The following is an 18375-nucleotide window of genomic DNA, read 5'->3' as shown; positions in this document are numbered from 1 at the left end:
AAGCAGCGCAAGGTTATTTTTAAGCCCTTCAGCACCTTGGAAAAATGCAATGAACTACATAGAGCTGGGTAGAGCTTAATCCTCCCCCCAGTTAATATAGTGAGAATTTGGCCATTGACATCCTTGGCTCCCTATAGCTTTTTCTTAATACTAATGGTTTTGTAAGGCTCAGTCATTGGGATGAGCGACTCCCACCAAATGAAAGCAGTATTTCACATGTGTGTAATGTGTGCCCAGCTGTCACACAGACTGACTAGAAAGGCTTGCCTGGATGGGGGAATTTAGCTATTTATCATTGTGGTCTACTTTAACAGGGACAGTTGTATCAATGTAATTGCTGATTAAGTGAGCACATGAGGAGTTATACCAGTATACCTCTAATTAGACTGGTAGAGTTATGCCACTTCCCCAGCTAGAGAAGACCGAAATCCCAACTAGTTCAATTTGGGGCATGTATCCCTTGTCTGGAAGAGGCTAGGACTGTAAACCTGCTATTGGTCAGAAGATGGCAGTCACACATCCTGAGGAAACAAATGGACAGAAGCTGGGAAATTTTGACAGAGAAGGTACAAGGTGGCTTTGCTGCTTCGGCAGAGAGCATCAGAGGTCACACAGGGGAAGGAAGGTAAATCTGACTCTAGTCTCCACCTGCTGTAGCCCCTCAGGTTTCTAGGAGCTACTTCTGAGTCCCACAACAGTAAATATGAGACAGCTCAGGGCTTTCGAACTAAGACTTTATTTGGCTTCGTTGTCACAATCACACTAAGTCCCACTGTCAGGAGGAAGGGCAAGGGGATGGCTAGGGAGTCTCTCTTCATCCCAGAGCCAAGGCAGGTGCAGCACAGAAGCTGGCGGGAGCAGGTAAAGGCAGAGCTCCAGCTAACAGTGGCCATGTCCCAGCTGGTGGTTTGATCTCTCTTACAATCTCATTTCCTAAGGCAACACTTCACACATGTTCGTGGCCTGCCCTGCGACACACAATACATTTGAGTAGAGTAACTACATGGCCAGGGTGTAAAGGGAGTATGTCACTTTCTGGAGTATTTTTTGTTCTCTTGCAGGTGAGGGACTATCGTACCAGCTATAGGCAGGCGCTATGTTAATAACCCTGCATAGGTGTTTGGAAATGCATGTGACACAAATTGCAGCATCTCCTGCTTTTTTAGTGTGGTGGAATTATTACTTTTACCACTAGTGCATCATCTCTAGGCTACTTAGCTAATCCTTTTCAAATGGGGGGGTCTGCAAAAACTCTGCTTTCCTCATCCTGTCTTTTCTCTCCTTTAACCTGATTATTCCCCACCCCCATGAAGCAGCCCACAGTGCTGGCCCTCACAAACAAGTCTTAGGCACCTCATTCGTGGGTTCAGCTTCTGATCCAAGTCACAGTTCCACTTTCCTCCCCAATGAAGCTATTCTCAATTTACACCAGTATAACAGAGACCAGACTTTGGCTCATGATCAACATCCATGGACTGGCCCCAGCTGAGGTCAGAGCCCCATTGTGCAAGGCACTGTGCACAGTGAGAGATGGCCTCGGCCCTGATGCATTTATAATCCATGTAAACCAAACAGGCAAGAGGTCTGAGGGAAAACAGAGGCACAGGCATGCTTTGCTTAGGGTCAGTGATAGAGGGAAGAAAGAAGGGTGTGATTCTGAATTCCCAGTACTGTGTCCCATCCACTCAGCAATACTGTGTCTCCACCAGGTTTCCTCCTTAATGTCAACTAAGTAGATCATCCCTACTAATGTAGTGATTGTGATATGGCCAAACCTCTACAATGAGCTAGACCATAGGTTCCCAAACTGGGGGGGGGGTCCATGAAGAAATTCCAGCGGGGGACATGAAGCATTCCAGCCCCCCCTCTCCTTCCAGTCAACCCCTGCTTCCCACCCCCAAGAGCGAGCCCAGTCCATCCAGTTTATATAAAAAAAGAAAATACCATGTGAAATGTTCAGTATTTTCTGTTTTTCCTGGCTCGGGCAACTTCCTCCCACCCACCCCAAACAACTTTTCCCCTAGAGTACCAGCACTTTTTTCTTTTAAACACACTGGTTTCAGGAATTAAAGGGCCCACAACTGTTTTTCCGGTTCAGTCAGGTTTTTTTTTTGGGGGGGCTTAAGTTTTGTTGCTATTTTTTGGGGGAGGGTTTCTCAAAAGTCAAAAAGGGGGCATGTTGCCAAACTTTTTGGCATCCACTGAGCTACACAGACACATCACATTCACAGCAGAGAAGGCATGTCCCTACTATTTCTCCTAGTACTGTTTTGTAAATCCCTAATTCCATATCCTTCTGTAGGCCTTCCTGGGTACTCGACAACTGCACATTGCAAAAAAAAAAAAAAAAAAAAAAAAAAAAAACCACACACACACACACACTTTTTATACTAGGTGGGTGTGGGTGAGTGTAACGCAAACATGTAATCACAGGTCAGCAGCAGGGATTCATACCTAGGGGTAGAAAAGGTATGGAAACAAATAGGGCACTGAGCTGGGACTCAGGAAGAGATTTGGGCTCAGCTCCTAGTTCTCCTGCAGTCACCCCCTTTGCCTCACTTCCCCATCTAATACATGAGAATACTTCACAGATATAGGTGCCAAAGCCAGTTGTTGACCGGGAGCATTCAGATGCTATGGCAATGGGACCAGATAAGCAGACAGATCACACCTCCCCCATACAACAGAGGAAATCCACTTCTGTTTAGAATATTTATTTTACAAGACAATACACAAAAAATGACAATTTTTTAAAAACTCTTCAAATAGGAAAAAAAATCATTTCTCCCCCTTAAAGCAGCAGTTTTTAAATAGTACAGGTATTGTCCAGGATCATACAGCAACAGGGTACAATGTTATACGAGGTTATTGAAAAAACACTAACAGTCAATGACTGTACGCTTTGAAGAGCACAGCAAAAGTTTAACACACACATATAATGGGCCAACATTACTGCCAGGAACATGGAACTGAACAAGCTGGGTTTTAATGGATGGAATGTGAGTCTCCCTCTTAATACCAAGAAATAAATAATAAAATCTACACAGAAAATAGTCCAGTCAGTCAAAACACTGTTAACTGAAATTAGTGTTGCTGAAAGGGATAGGTGACATGGGGATCTATTTGGTCTTTTCCATGTTCCTGATTAGCTACAGTTTAACAACTACACCAAGAGAAATGAAAAGATGAGTTCTTCATTAGTAGAAGGGCCCAGTGCACTTTCAGAACAGCACGGACTCATGCCAGCATTGGGAACAGCAAACTTGACAAGTACCTAGCATATAACAGCAAATATTAGCAAATACGGTAATAACAAAGCCCAATATCGTAGCTCGACTCCCTTAATGCCTCAGGAGCAAACAGATAATACCTCAGACACCAAACCACAGACACCAACGCACTCTATAGCAGGGAGCATTCACTTCATCACTGTCACTGGGGATGCCACAAAGAGGACCACATTTGGGGAGGGAAGACAGGTGATGCAAACAGAGGGGGATTTTATGCTGCTGGTCTCCTCGGCATGGTTCAATAGCCAGTCACCACAATGGAAGGACTCCCATTGATTCCAGTGGGCTTGGGAAGGATCATGTGTTTAGCTTTCCCTTCCTAGGAGGGTGGAGAATATCTTAGAACAAAAAGAAAAGACCTCTTCCCCCTCCCCCCCCCCACACACACACTCTACAGTGCAGAGCTGTGCAAACCCAGACAGACACACAAAGCCTGCATGCAGAGGTACTCACACACAAATCAGCCAGTTCTGCCCTGCATATACATACATACACACACCTTCCATTCATTGGCTGCATCTGCTGCTTAGGATGGCAGATGTGTGCCAAGTGTTTGGACCACTGCAAGGGAATCGCTTGGGCTAGGAAAGCCTCCCAGACACAAGCCAGGGCTAAGGGAAAAATATCTAACCAAAAAGGCACACTCATCTCCCACATCCTCTCCTCAGGTTTGCTCATGTCATTCTTTCATTTCAGCCGAGGAACTATCCCTTCCTTCTCCCACACAATTTCTGATCCAAAGCCCATTGTAAGCAGTGGGAGTCTTTCCAGGGACTTCAGCAGGCTTTGGCTGGGTCATCCCACTTTGCGCCTTGCCCCAAAGTCATTGCCTGGCCTATTCCTGATTGGCTACGTGTCTAGTTTTTAAATCAAGAATGGTCATTTGTTCCCAGCTTTCTATGGATCGTTCCACTATAGTAAATCACAAGCCTGCCTCTTTCCAGTCTAGGACTTGCAACACTTAGTGCTTGTAGGCAGCCCTTTCCACAAAGATGCTAATTCACTCTCAATACGCTCGGAGACTGGTAAAAACAGATCATTTCTCCTAAGAAGAAATGGGAGGTAGCATGTTGACGTGACCTGATTAAGGTCACAGAGGGAGGGAAGTATCAGAGTGGAGATCACAGCTCACAAGTTCCTGACTCTTGGACCAATGCTCAGATTACCCTTGCTTCCCAAACTGCCAGAAGTACGGGTGCAAGGTGGAACACTTTTCAGGGAAGGTGGCCACATACAAATGGACACACACAAAACCACTGACGTTGCATGGCAGTGGTTCTCTCTTGTACCTTCATCAATGGGCATTTTCCAGCATTTGTAGGATCCAGGAAAGAAGAGTGTGACAGGGCCAGAATGGTGTGGGAATGATTTTTTTTCCTCTGAAGAAATTAAAGGCCAACGGATCTTAGTTCCCAGAAAAAAATGCTGCAATGCAGCCGCACCTTTAACAATAGGCTCAAGGTTCCCTGCTTCCCTTCCAGAATGGCAGCTCTAGAGCAGCCACTGGCTGACACCAAACAGACTGAACCGTCCAGAAAGAGCAGGGTCCAAAGCACAGATTCTTGGGCAGCCAGTGAGAGAATGGAGCACATTTAGCATGAAGGGTTTGGAGGAAGAGGACTCCAAGTATCCCAGCCTGCTCCACATACTCTCATTCAAAATATTTGTGCAAATATCAAGGGCAGCAGCACTTCCTGTCCCTCAGATATAACTGCCCACACACAGTACAGGACATTTTGTTGTGGTCCCTCATTCTTAGGAAAATAAATGGGCTGGCCTCAAAGAGCTTAGTGCATGTCACATACAGTAGGATAGAAGGGAAGCAAGTCTTGTTTCCATGGAAACAGGAGTCTGTTCCTGAGAGCTCAGTTCTACTCCGAGCCACAAAGCATTGTGTCTGGCTTCCTTAGCACTTCTGGGGTCAGGGGCTGGGTTGGCTGCTCTGGAGAATGGCATGCCCCATTTTCCTGCAAAGGCAAGCCCCTAGGGCCGAAAGCTCTCAAAGCCCAATGTGAATCCAGGTATCACGCTGGTTGGTTTCTCCTGAGGCTCAACATAGGCCTCAAAAGTCATAGACATGAGAGAAAGGCAAGTTCAAAGCATGCGTAGGGGGAAATCAAGCTGTAGGAGAGAAAAAAGTGAATTCCCACCCTGCCCACCACTGCTTCCTGCCGTGCGGCAGTTCCAACAGTGCACTCCAGGCTCAGTCAGGGATGAGCATGGGTAACGGTCAACTGGCACACAGAACACACAGCTCTACACAGTAAAAATCCAGACCTCCTCGCTCCTGGGAAAGATCTACTGCTGGGCCCCGAAATAGTCAGAAATAGATTATGCGAGTAACTCCAAGAAAGTCTTTTCCTACACGTAAAGCTACATTGATATTCCAGCTCACTCCATCCTAGAGATGTCCTGCAAAACATTCCCTTCTCTTCCGTCAGCCTGCTTCCCCACCACACATGTACAAGGGGAAGACGAATTATGCTGGGAGGGCTCCATTTGGGGAAAGCATTTGTACTGCCCTTGCTGCTTCCTGTCAGGATCAGCAGCAACAAAATAGAACTTCCCCACGGTGTTGCCTTCTTGTGGAAACTGCTTGCATAAGCAGCATTGGGCCTCCCCTCCATTCCCATTTGCCTGCAGAGCTGTTGTCAGTGAGGTAACTGATGGAAGATAAAAGGGCCTACTCTTGCAGCCACATGAAGGCAAACCATCCAGGAATAGGACAGAACCCATAACACATGGCATAAGCCTCCTGAGCTCGGACCCATCAACACTAGCTTTGCCATTCCCCAGCATGGGCAGCCTCAAACCTTTGGCTGCTACAGTCTGGATTTTGTAGTTCCTTCTATGCACCTCATCCCATGTCCAGTACGTGTTATATAAACAGTCACCTCCTCCTTCCTGTGCAAGGTCTCTTCTGCAGATCCCCTCGTTTCAGCTCAACAGTGCCAGGTGACATACTCTCTACATTCTCACCATCAACCCTTTATCAGTTCCCTTCCAGACAACCTCCCACATTAGGTCTTGCTCCGTGCCCTTGTATTCACTACTCCCCTCTTTCAGGAAGCTTTCACAGACCTGTTCAGCTTCTATGGAGCTCCCTTTCAGACATGCTGAATAAGACTGGTAAAAAATGTTCTGTCAACCCCACAAAAAAATTTGATAAAAAATGGGTTTTTACAGTAATGGTTTTTCACTAAGTGTCCATGGAAAATGTAATCGTTTTGTAAAAACAAAATAAATAAAAGCCCCCCAAACCTAGCTAATTCACCCCCCTCCCTCAAAGAAAACATTTCAGTTAGGATGTGCTGTCATGGTGCTTCAGGAGTCATGCCCCGTTCTCTGTGAGCCAGGATCTTCAGTCATATTACATCTCCCATGGTATCCTATGGACAAGGGCTCCTATGATGCACGGAACCCTCCTCGCTATGAGGAAAGACTGTCGTACATCATGGGAGATGTGATCTGATCAAAAAAGCCCAATTTACACAGGATAATGGGTGCACAAGGCACTCAAATGAATCCCACGAGGCACCATGGCTACATTTCCAAGTTGAATTAGTTTGGTTTTTCCACCAAAAAGTCACAGTATTGCATGGGGAGAAAGAAAAGCCCATTCTGACCAGCTTGAGTGCCTAGTTTTCATCCTTAGCTAGAGTTAAGGAGAATTGCAGGTATTGGGTACTCCATGTTTCCATCATTAGCCATTTCCCACTCCCTAAACTCCCCCCCAAAAAATCTTTTCTATCACCACCAGCCTCCAGCACCATATCTGCTTCCTTTTGTAGTTTTCTCTATGCCTCTTTCAATTCCTGGCCACATGCCATGTACCATGGCCTCTGTTTATTAATAACCTGCACTCATGTGGCTGCTTTAAAAAAATAAATGAAGTCAATGGCTCCCTTTTTGGTGAGTGCACAACAACAAAACCCAAGTTTAACGTGTCACATGCCTCACAAAGTCCATTAGGGACATCAGCAGGCACATCCTACAAAAGCTTTTGAGGTTCCCAAAAGCATCAGCACTATTTGCAGGCTGATCAACAGTTTGCTCTGTTCTCCATGAACTTTGCAGGAATGCAAGAAATTTCACACATAGTACCTCCGATTAGTCTTTTCTATTCCTGACCAAAGACAAGCGAGCTTTAGGCTAGAGTGGAATATCCCATTCAGTCTCATTACAGTGACTTATGAGAACCTCTTGGAAAAAAAAAAATCAGTATATCCAGTTGACTATATATTGCTGGTAGCAGATTTTTAAGTATTATTTCTACCTTTTGCATATTAATTGCAAAGTAAGGGCTAGATCCTCAGTTGAGAAATTAGTATGGCCCCATTCTAGCTATCACATTATCATTCTTGCATCACGTCAGGTTTCCCCAAGACACTGTAATCCATGTTATTTAATTGGGCCTGAATACTCAGTCCAGTTCATATTTTAAGAACTATCAACTCTTATTAGAATGCCCATAAGCTGCATTCTGTAGCACCTTCCACCTGGAGACAAATGCAAGTGGATTAAACCTCACCCACGATGAGGTAGGGAAGCAGGATTTTCCCCATCTCACTGGGATACAGTTTTAGCAGCAGAGCCAGGTGGATCCCAGAATTCCCAACTCCCATTCCTATGATCTACCCACCACAAAACACTCGCTTCCCTTAGAATCAGGGGAGGTTGTTTGTAACTGAACCAATCATTTAATCTCAAAAGTCTAGAGACAGAGGAGACTGCAATCTAACTTCAATATGCCAGAGCTCAGGGAACATCATGCAGACGGATGGTATGCAAGGAAGCTTCCGTGACTGTTTTAGTGGCCACGTTTTATGCAAAATGAAGCCTTCAGCCTCTGTAATGCTGCAACCTTCACTTTGTTTTCCCCCATTTGAGGTGGGATTCTGGCCTTCATGATTCACTGAATTGTAAGACTATTACACAGACTGGGATTAAGGGACAGTTGACCATGGGCAGATTAGGTCAATGGCTTCAAGTGGCTCAGCTAAATCAGTTTTAAAACAGGATCAGAGTAGCAACCTAGACGACTTGGCTTTGTAACTACGTCAGGCTACCTTCACCTCTTCAGGCCAGGGCTATGCAATGGATCCAAGCTAGGTTTGGTATAGCTGAACTGGTTAAACAATTTCTCCAGGACAGGCCACTTTTTGGGGGTAAGCCACAGGTCAGAAAACACTGGCTTTTATTGGTAAGGTCCCAAGCCAAAGCCTTGGCTACTACAATCCCAGCCATGTTTATTATTATTTATAAACTTAGGGCCAATGTTTCTGAAAATAGCCTGATTTTTTTATGCCTACCTTAAAACATCCCAAGCCAAATTTCCAGAGGCACTGAACAGAATTCAGGGTGCTCGGCTCTTCTGGAGAAAAAAAATAAGCCACAAAGTGCCTTAGCATGGGCATGCAAGGACTGAACAGCCATTCTCAGAGGCCACTTCTCAACATTTCAGTCTTCCTGTTTCTGAGATGGAAAGAATTAAACTGAACTAAAGAGAACTCAGAGTGCAGCTCTCAAAAATCCTCCAGGTGCGTATCATACCAGGTACTTCGTACAAAAGTATTAGGCTGGACTCAATGCAGTATAACACACCACTATCAGGGGCTTAAAAACACCCTTGGAATCGAAAAAGGGCTTGTTCTGGGAGTCCATTTTTAGGTCTATTGCAGACACTTATTTCTCTAGTAACCTGTAATCTCTTTAGGAGCAACCAGCCTCACCACACAGGTGAGCCCCTGAGCCAGCCTGTGGTGCAACTCTAAATTAAATTCCAAATGGGAACAGTGGTAGCAAACAGGATCACCAGGAAATAAAGCCAAGGGATCATGGGAAATAGAGATTGCTTTCCCAAGCAGTAAAACTCCCACATTTCTACATTCCAGGTCATTACTGCTGGAGCGACAGGAGAGGATCACCAGGGAAACAGGCAAGTCCTTTTAACATATAGCATTAAATGCATTTTAAAAGAGTCTCCCCTCCCCTGCACTAGTCCCAGACCCTGCCCCAGGCCTTTCACTCCCCAGTGAGCAGAACACACAGCCGAGAGCTGTAGCACATGCACAGGTACAACGATGGAGCTGGGCACATGCTTGGCTGGGTTTGTGAAGCCACTAAGAAGGGGATTTGGGTACAAACCCAACATTCCCCACTTTCAGCAGATTTGGGCATGTTCTGAAAACCCTGTGAGACATGGGCCTGCAAGCTCCATGCCCCGCTGCTAGGTCATTGGGTAGCCCTCAATCTTGCCCTGGAATCAAGACATGATACTCCCCTCAAATCCTCTGCACCCCGATCCTGGCTCTCCTCCTTCAGGATAAGCTTTGTAGGAACGTGAGCTACATTCCTGCCTAATACAGGCCCAGCTCCTAACAGGTGTGGATTCTTCACTTGGCCTTGGCAAGCTGACCAGAAGGTCTGAGCTAGTCACTGAGCACCACACTTCCCCAATGGCCTTACCACCTGCAGGGAAGGCCTGACCCTTTTGGAAAATGCTAAACATATAGGAGGAGGGGTAGGGTGTACGGCACTAACAGAGAGTTAAGCTTCTGCTGAGTGGAAACTTTTACAGCTTGGAACCACACTTCCACACAAGGATATTAGCCATTGGTGCCAACAGCAGGTGTACACCAGATCTAACCCCCCCCCCCTCCATGCAGCCCATCCCACTCAAATCAATGAGCTACAGCTGCCAATTTCAATGCTGAATGCTCCCCTCCACAGCTGGAATGATCAGAACAAACAGAGGCACCTGCAGCATTCATGGGCAGTACCAGGCAGCCCTGCCAGGAAGGTACAAGGCTTAGCTCTGGGCTGGGGAGGGAGGCATTAAAAACTAATGTAAGAGTTTTCGACTTGAAGAGTTGCAGGGTCACCAGCTAGAGGCAGCTCCTGAAGCAACATCAGGGGTTGCCCTTTGAAATTCCAGATCTCAGGCAGCTGTAATTGCAAAAGACTCCCCTCCCCCCCCCCCCCCGTCCCTGCTAGGTTGGAGCAGACAGCAGCCACAACCGCAGCTCATGAAGGTTTCTCACGGACATTCCACACAGAGTTTACTGTGAGGAAGATGAAATTTAAAAATAAAAATTGAGGGGGAGACAGGAGAGAAAGGGATTTTTTCATGGAGCTTTGCCTGTGGCCATAAAGCAGCATTTTCTGGGCCCTTTTCCATGCTCATTCACCATGTCAACAACACTGCGGGTCCACATCACTGAAACCAAACGGGAGCAAAGCAGAGAGCTGGGAGCACAGATAGCCTGGTAAAAGCGGAATATTTTAGGGGGAGAGGCTGCTTCAAGCTTGTATTTGCCACAGAGCTCTACATTTTGTTCTGACATTTACTGGCAATGTATTTTTAACCCCAAATTGTATAAATCTTACACACCATATGTTGGCTTCCCACCCCCTATTTTTGGTCTACCATTTGAGCATTAACATTTTGCCGAGAAATGCAAAAAGATCCAAGTAAGCTGCAAAGGATTGTTTAAAAAACTAGGCTGGTGTTCCTTTTTGATTCCTGGTGGTGTATAGATATGGCTGGTTTATAAAAGGGAGGTCCCTTGCTCTTTACTTTAAAAGATCAGAAATTTCAGCTCTTGGATTTCTCTGGTCTTGCTGGATGAGCTCTAGGAATCTAGGGGGATGTTTATTCTGAACTCTCTCTCTCTCTCATACAAAATATCCCTTTCTCCAAAACATAAGTTAGCCGTTCACATGAAATAGCAGTTAATGCATGAGGAAATGTGTGTGACTAAAAATTCCTTCCCTATCAACTGCTCGGCTTTCATTCTTTTGAATCACCCACTTCACTCGCTTTCCTACCATTGCTCCTCCAGCCTATAAGGGGATCTGAACTTTGCATAAAAAGCCATCCAGAAAAACAAAAACAAAACAAAACAAAACCTTAAATCCCTCTACATCTTTCAGGCCTTCATTATACATCATAAAGTAGGGAAAAAACAAAAAGTCACTATGAAAGAAACCCCCAAACTTTTCTTTAAATGCAGATCAGAAAAAAACCAGAGTGATATAGGCATCATAGTAGTGATCACAAAAAGTTGTTATGAAGAGATAAATAATCTATCTAGATTCCCCATGTAGGATTAAGAATTATTTTTTATCTTTCACATAGGCAAAAGTGTGCTGTGTGATTTAGCTGTGTAATATGCTCCTTTATATTAAAAGGTACAGGATCAGGACAACTCACCTGCAATTTAGGTTTAACAAAGAAAATGGTTTTGAAATATACAGGATGTGAGGTGGAAGCTGTTTTTTAAATTAAATATTTGCCTCCTGTGTCTGAAACACTAACATCACCAGGATGCAAATGATGGGGAAGCAAAAAGTGAAGCAGATTATCATCAAAAAAATGAAACTGACCAGATGAGTTTAAATGCTGAAGCAGAGTGAAGTGCAATAATAAAGCACGCCAGATTTTCAGTTCTCACCCTTGTGACAATCCAAAGTGATATTTGGTAACAGAGGAAAATAAGAGGTTTGGGGCTTTTAAAAACATTGTTTTAGCTTAACAGTGTCCCTTTAAAACAGAATTTGTGTGTGTTGGCAGCCTGTCATCCAGTCAATGACCAGCTCCTCAAAGCAAGCAGTAAGTCTGGCTATTGCCCTCAGTCCCACAGCTGGATGCATGCCAGCATGGATCCAACTGCTGTCCTATTGCCTCTCCGTATACAGTTCCTCCCTAACCTCACAGAAACATCACAGCAAAACCAGATAGGGACTTTGAGGGGAAAGTCATATGGAATTAGGTCCCTGTGGAAATAAAACAGATGCTTGGACCTCATTTCCTTTCCACATCCCAATTTTGGTCTGGATAAGGAAACCAGCCTCCAAGTATTTCGAGCCAGATCCTCAACGGGTGTACTAGGCTTGTCCAATGGATTTCAATGGATCAATGACCATTTGCACCAGCTAAGGATGTGGCCTATCATGATCTTTAACCAAAAGACCTGAATCTGAGACTAGTTAGGACCCCAGGGAGGGACACATCTCAGAGACAGGCCAAAAGACACAGACAACCAGAATTCCCGACAAGCAACTGCGTGACACATCAGACCTTGACTGACGTAAGGAATGTAATTGGATTGTTTTTCTTGCATCGATAAAAAGTTGATCCCATGTCTTTTCAGTCTCCCTGCTCCCACCGGTAGCTCATAGCTAAACACCGAGGTATCTGAAGATATTCACATGATCCCATGGACATACTCTTACAAAGCAGACGCATTGCAAGTACGTGCAGTGTACATTTCCCCCCCATGCAGGCCCTATGGCCCCCATTTAAAAGGGAAGTTCCTTTGATTTAGAAAAAAAAAAAAATCCCTTCCCTTCCTCTGATTGCCAAGAAGTTCATCCAAGTTCAGCTTCATTTGCGGCTGGAGGGGGGGCGGTCCAGGACCATCCCTTACACAGAAAATTTTTGATTCTGGCACCTACTTGCCTCCTCTAGTGATAACGTGGGTTCCCCTTTAGAAGGAATGCTGGGGACTTGTTTTCCCAGAGGCCTGGAACACCAGAAAAGGGACGGGGAGAACAAAGAGTCCGGTTCTTTTGCTCCTTTCTTGACTGCCTTGTAATTCAAAGGGTGTGGGCGGTTTCCTTGCTAGGAGAAGATCCAGGGTCTGAGAGCCCAGTCTGTGCTAACCAGTGTCCTTACGAATGACAATTAAAGATAATAGATATGCATAATTAAATATTGTCCTAGTGGGCCGGTTGGGGTGGGGACAGATCGAGAGGCGGAAGGGGCTTTTGTTTGGAGACAAAACTTCACTCTCGAGGTTGCTGCTTTAACCATTTGTGCTGTTGCTCTGACACCATCAAGGATGCAACGAACGAACGCTAGGACGAATTCTGACCAGCAGTGAGAGTGCGCGAGGGTTAATCCCGGCGCTTTGGAAGCATGTCTAGGAGGAATTCTGCGATGCCTATGAAATAGACGACTTGAGCGATGCCGAAGAGAGGGGCGATGACCAAAGCTCTGCAGTACGCCCCCTTCAGGAAGGCCAGAGGGCCTTCTTTCTGCCAGATTTTCCTACCAAGACACAGATACACCAGTTAGATTCAGCATAAACGGACCCCGCCAATTGCCCAGAATAATGTCATTCGTCCTAACACAAATGTTTTCCAAAATAAGTTCCTGTATTTGTCACCACAATTCGGATGCTAAGAATCCGACCCATTGCCATATTTGGGATCAGGAAGGAATCCCCCCGCACCAAGTCAGATTAGCAGACTTTGTGGTTTTGAGCGTTCTACTGCAGTATGAGGCATGAGTCACTTGCGGGTTTAAACTAATGTAAATGGTGGATTCTCTGTCATTTGAAGTCTTTAAACCAGGATTTGAGGACTTCAGTAACTCAGCCAGACATGTTAGGTCCATTACAGGAGTGGGAGGGCAAGATTCTGTAGCCTATGGTGTGCAAAAGGTCCTGCAAGACTGGATCACAAAGGAAGTGGTAGTTGCTGGCTGCTACAGATCTCACCCTTATCTATTTTAGACTTCTGTATTAGGATCTGGGCGCTCTCTCATATAAAGACCAAGAGCAATAGCAATATCCCAAGTCAACTCCCCACAGTCTGTTTCCTTGCTCTTTTCTGCTTGAGGCAGTGTAGTTTTGAGGCTTTTGCTTTTTTCCGAGGAGGGAGGTAGTGATGGCTGGGAATTTCTGGTAGAAGGGGGAAGCGGCTTTATTAGCCTTTCCCAAGGACAGGATACAACCCTTTTAACATTCGGATAAAACAATTTAACAAAAGCTGTTGGTGTTGCAAATCCCTGCCAAGAGACAGGCAATGGAATCTGCCTCAGACAGAGACATTGCAACCTGATCTGCTGGTGACCACCACAGAGACATTTTACCTGGTACAGTCTAGGATTCCTGAGTACGTGTCCTCATTCACTCCCCTCTTCAAGGACTGCAGCCTCGTCTTGATTACTGAGGAGAGAGGAGAAGCTTTAAAGAACCCTGTTAATCCCAGGCATGGGCTGCTCTGGCTCTTTTCCCTCAAAGCTTCCTTCAGGTGCTTTGCACACTGCCGCATAGCTCTTTAGTAGGCACGAGTGATGGTTTAGGGCCTAGCCAAGCCAAACTGATGTTTATGGATTCTGGTGAAACTCCCGGAGGCTCCCTGCAGTCCATGGCGGCCAGAGGCTGGCATCACCAGCAGCCCACATGGGCCAGGAAGCCCACAGGGCTCATTTAACCATGTAACCAACTTAAATTGTAATGGTCACACGGTTAATAGTTTTAGAAGTTTTTTACATCCCAATCAGAGTATCAGAAGACCAGGGGAAACGTTACCTGTTCCTTTACAAATGGTTGCAACACCGTGCACACAAACACAATGAGAACACAATTTTAAAATCGGAGTCTGATTTATGGTAGTCCACATCTCTTACACCTGATTTTCAAAGGCCCAGCTCTGGCTGAAAGTCAGCCCCTTTAAAACGTCTGCAGGTGGGCATCCCCAAAAACTGAAGCACCAAAACAAAAAACTGGTCACACTTAGAAAAAAATCTTGGTAATATACAATTAGGAGAAGGAAAACTTCTTCCTGTTGTTTCTCAAATGTTAGCTTTGAAGACCGGGGTGACACCAAGTGGTGTTATCAGAAGGCATACGCAGTCTAGTACACAATAAGGCGGTTTCCCCATCAGCTCATCTTGGATGTACATACACCTGAATCCACATAAGACATGACACACTCTTATACACAGCAACATGTCCATCAGAGTCAGTGCTAAGGGCCAGACATGGCCATTCTCAGGAGTTAAACCAAATGGAGGGGGGAGTCTAGTTCATCCAAATGGAGGGGGGAGTCTAGTTAAACCAAATGGAGGCTGAAGAAAGGGACAGCACAGCTCTTCCTTGGCCAAAAACAGCGGGCAACCTCTCTCTCCTGAGCTTGGGGGCAAGCTCTGAGCCCACAGATCTCCTAGGCCTCTTTCCAGGCTGGTGACATGAGGCCCTTTCAAATCTGAGCTGGAGGAACAGCAGAAGGATCTGGTGCCTGGCTTGGGAGTTCATGAGGCTCACAGCCTATATTCTTGCTAGTTCCTTCTGATTGCCAGAGGGACAGAGAACCTCCCCTAGACACAACAGCCCTGTCAGAGACCTCTTCTCCTGGCACCGCACAGAGGTGGGAATGGGTGGGGTGGTGGCATAAGGGGTGTCCCTGTACACAGAAACCATCTCTTTTCTCCACTCCATCAGTGCTTGGCCACCTTTGAGTCCTTTGTCCCTGTGCTCATCCCCAAAGCCAGGTCTCATTATGCAAGGCCACATCAATGTTTGACGCCAACGTCATGGCAACACAGAGCCACCATCGGTGGCGAGTTCCTCCTCTTCTTTCAAGCTACCATAACGATTGCCCACCGGGGGGGGGGGGGGGAGTAGGTGTTCTGCGACGGGATGTCTGTGAAGCTCCTCATTACCACCCTGCGACTGGTAGCATCTCCCACTCAGAACTCACCGTCACAAGGATTGACGGCCACTGCTGCCGTGCTGCCCGCCGCGCACCCAGACAGGAAGGACACGTAGAACGGGGCCTTGACGTCGGGGCTCTTCTGGCCCAGCTTGTTCAGGTTCGCAAACAACGGGAAGTAAACGATGGAAAATGGAACGTCTCTGTAACAGGAAGGGGTCGGGGGAGGGAAGAGGGGGAGATAGTGATCAACAGAGCCACATCTCCAGGCTAAGCAGCCAGTCATGGCAGGAGCGTCATGGGTCAGCAAAGGTTCCAGGCCAGGACTCTTCCCCAGCTACTGGAATGACGTGCAAGGGGGTTTGATACAGACAGTCCCTCTGCAGCTTCCACAGCCCACAGACTGAGTTGGGGAGTGGATCCTCAGGCAGGTGTAATTCGGCACAGCTCTGCCGGAGCCAAGTGAGCTGCGTCTATTTACTCCAGCTGAGGGCATGGCCCAGCATGTCCACAGTTCTATTTAGTTTTTTAAAAGAAAAGTTAAAGGCCGTCGCTTGGCCCCGTCGCTCCCATTGGGTGTTACAACCAATGTTGAGTGCGTCAGTCGCCTGAGAAGAGCCATTTCAAAGACACTCTTCACACTGGCTTCCCACAGAATATCAACTCAAGGTCAAGATCTCAGTTCTTATTTTCAAGGCACTCAATGGCTAGGACCACGATAGCCCATAGTCCCCTCTCAGGCTCTGGTGGGGGAGGAAAAGGGGAGACTTGGCGCTCTCTACAGCAGGGGTTGGCAACCTTTCAGAAGTGACGTACCAAGATTTAACTTATTCACTTCTGTTTATGGGTCTGCATGCCAGGAGGGACGAGGGGGAAGGGGCAGGCTGGGTACGGTGACCTTTTTTTTGAACCAGCTGCAGGTAGGGAGAATGGTTTAATTTAAATGATTAAATAAACTAAGAGTTTTAACTCATGTTAGTTTATCAAACTTCATTTTAAATAAAGTAAAATATTAATTTATGTCCAACACAAAAGGTTTCAATGTTTTATTTATGGCATGGGTGGGAATCCTGTTTGGGTTGGGGGGCCATTGTCAGAAAAATCAGTTGGGGACCACACAAGTGAGAAGCAAAAAAAAGTCTTCTCCAAATAAACAACCAACCTTCACTGATGTGGCCCCCAACTGAGATACCTCACTTCTCTCATGCTCCAGCCTCACCGGACGAGGGGAAGGGACATGGAGGTCTGAGGTTCAGGGTTTCTCTTAAGCCAGTTTACTTTTAGGGGGTTCTGAAGTTTGTTGATTTTATGGACTTCTTTAGGCTCTGGAATAGGGACAAAAATGAGGAGTTCAGTGTGGGAGACAGGGCTGTCAGCAAGTGGGATAAGGATGCGGTGCAGGGTCATGGAGGGAGGTGGGGTGCAGAAGGGGGAGAGGTTGCAAGTCTGGGTGGGAGGTAGGGCACAGAAGCAGGCTAGGAGTAGAGTGTCTGGCCAAGTGGAGGGAGCAGGAGCAAGGGAGGGTGCAGAAGCAATGGTGGATTGAGGAGCAGGGTGTCTGGCCAGGCTAGGAGGGAGGGTGTCTGGTCAGGAGGGAGGGAGCAGGAACAAGGGAGGGTGTTGGAGCAAGCTGAGGATGCAGGGTCTTGGTAGGGGGAGGGGAGTGAGGGAGGAGGATTGGAGTGTCATGGCCTGGGCATGAAGGGGGACACTTACCTTAACCCCAAATGCCTTCGCGCCCCCTTGCAGAAACTGCCACGGCCACTCAGTCTCAGGCCGGCCCCAGAGGCCAGAGGCACCACTATTGCAGCCGGAGGCATGGCTGAAGAGCCTCAGCCGCAGCGCTGCCTCCTCCCACCACAGCCTAACCTGCTGCCAGGGAAGAGGGAGGGCTCCAGCAGCTGTGTGGCAGAGGAGGGGCAGGGCTGAGCTCCCACCCCATGTGCCATTGAAAATCAGCTCATGTGCCACTTATGGGAGGTTGCCTGCCATAGGGTGCCGACCCCTGCTCTCCAGTAAGGGTAAGTCTCATCTGCATGGAAGAGGGAACTTTCCCATGGGCTAGTCCAAAGCCTCACCACCTTCCACACCAAGGGCAAGGAGCATTTCTATGGCCTGCCTTCTCCAACATGGATACAGAGCAACACGTGACAGTCGCATCTCTGCATGTGTTACAACAGGGATCAGTGTGGCATAAGATCCTACAGAGCAATGGGAGGTAACCTGTAGCTCATGGGCCGCATGCGGCCCACTGGGGCTCCACCTGCAGCCCACAGGCTCCCTGGATGCCGCTGGGGCACTGGAGTCCCACACTTCCTATGCCTCCCGCATCCCTCCCAGTACTTTAGGAGGAGCTGCAGATTGCCCAGTTCACGCTACCTCCCTGCTCTTCCCCCTCCCTCCCAGAGCTGGAGCATCACACATCAGCTGTTTGTGGAGTTCCACCTCTGGGAAGGAGGGGGAGGAGTAGAATGCAGATCATGCAATTTGCATGCTCTGAAAGTGCTGGGGGGGGGGGGGGGAAGGTAAGTGTGGGGCTCTGGTGCCCAAGTGCATGAGATGGATGGGTGGTAGATGGGGGGGGGGGGGCCCACAGGTGAAACCCTAGTAGGCCATATGCTGCTGCAGCCCACTGACATGA

At 47.1% G+C, this 18375-nt stretch overlaps 1 protein-coding gene across 6 annotated transcripts in view; it reads right to left on the bottom strand.

Moving 5' to 3' along the window:
* Positions 1-2698: 2698 nt before the first annotated feature.
* SLC25A22 (solute carrier family 25 member 22) overlaps positions 2699-18375 on the bottom strand; it is a 95302-nt gene continuing 79625 nt past the window's right edge. For 5 of the 6 annotated variants that reach the window (XM_006114865.5, XM_075928250.2, XM_006114864.5 and 2 more), the window contains exons 8-10: positions 15783-15937; positions 14170-14245; positions 2699-13344 (exon numbers count right to left, since the gene is read on the bottom strand). In XM_006114865.5, the coding sequence (XP_006114927.1) occupies positions 13191-13344; positions 14170-14245; positions 15783-15937 (385 nt within the window). In that variant the 3' untranslated portion in view covers positions 2699-13190. The remainder of the gene's footprint in view (positions 13345-14169; positions 14246-15782; positions 15938-18375) is intronic. The other variant, XR_012903685.2, reaches the window with a different exon arrangement.

Source organism: Pelodiscus sinensis, chromosome 5 (assembly GCF_052426305.1).
Source record: "Pelodiscus sinensis isolate ZL-2025 chromosome 5, ASM5242630v1, whole genome shotgun sequence".
NCBI lineage: Eukaryota > Metazoa > Chordata > Testudines > Trionychidae > Pelodiscus > Pelodiscus sinensis.
The sequence above is the reverse complement of the archived record's forward strand: the minus strand, read 5'-3'. Positions and strand labels throughout refer to the sequence as shown.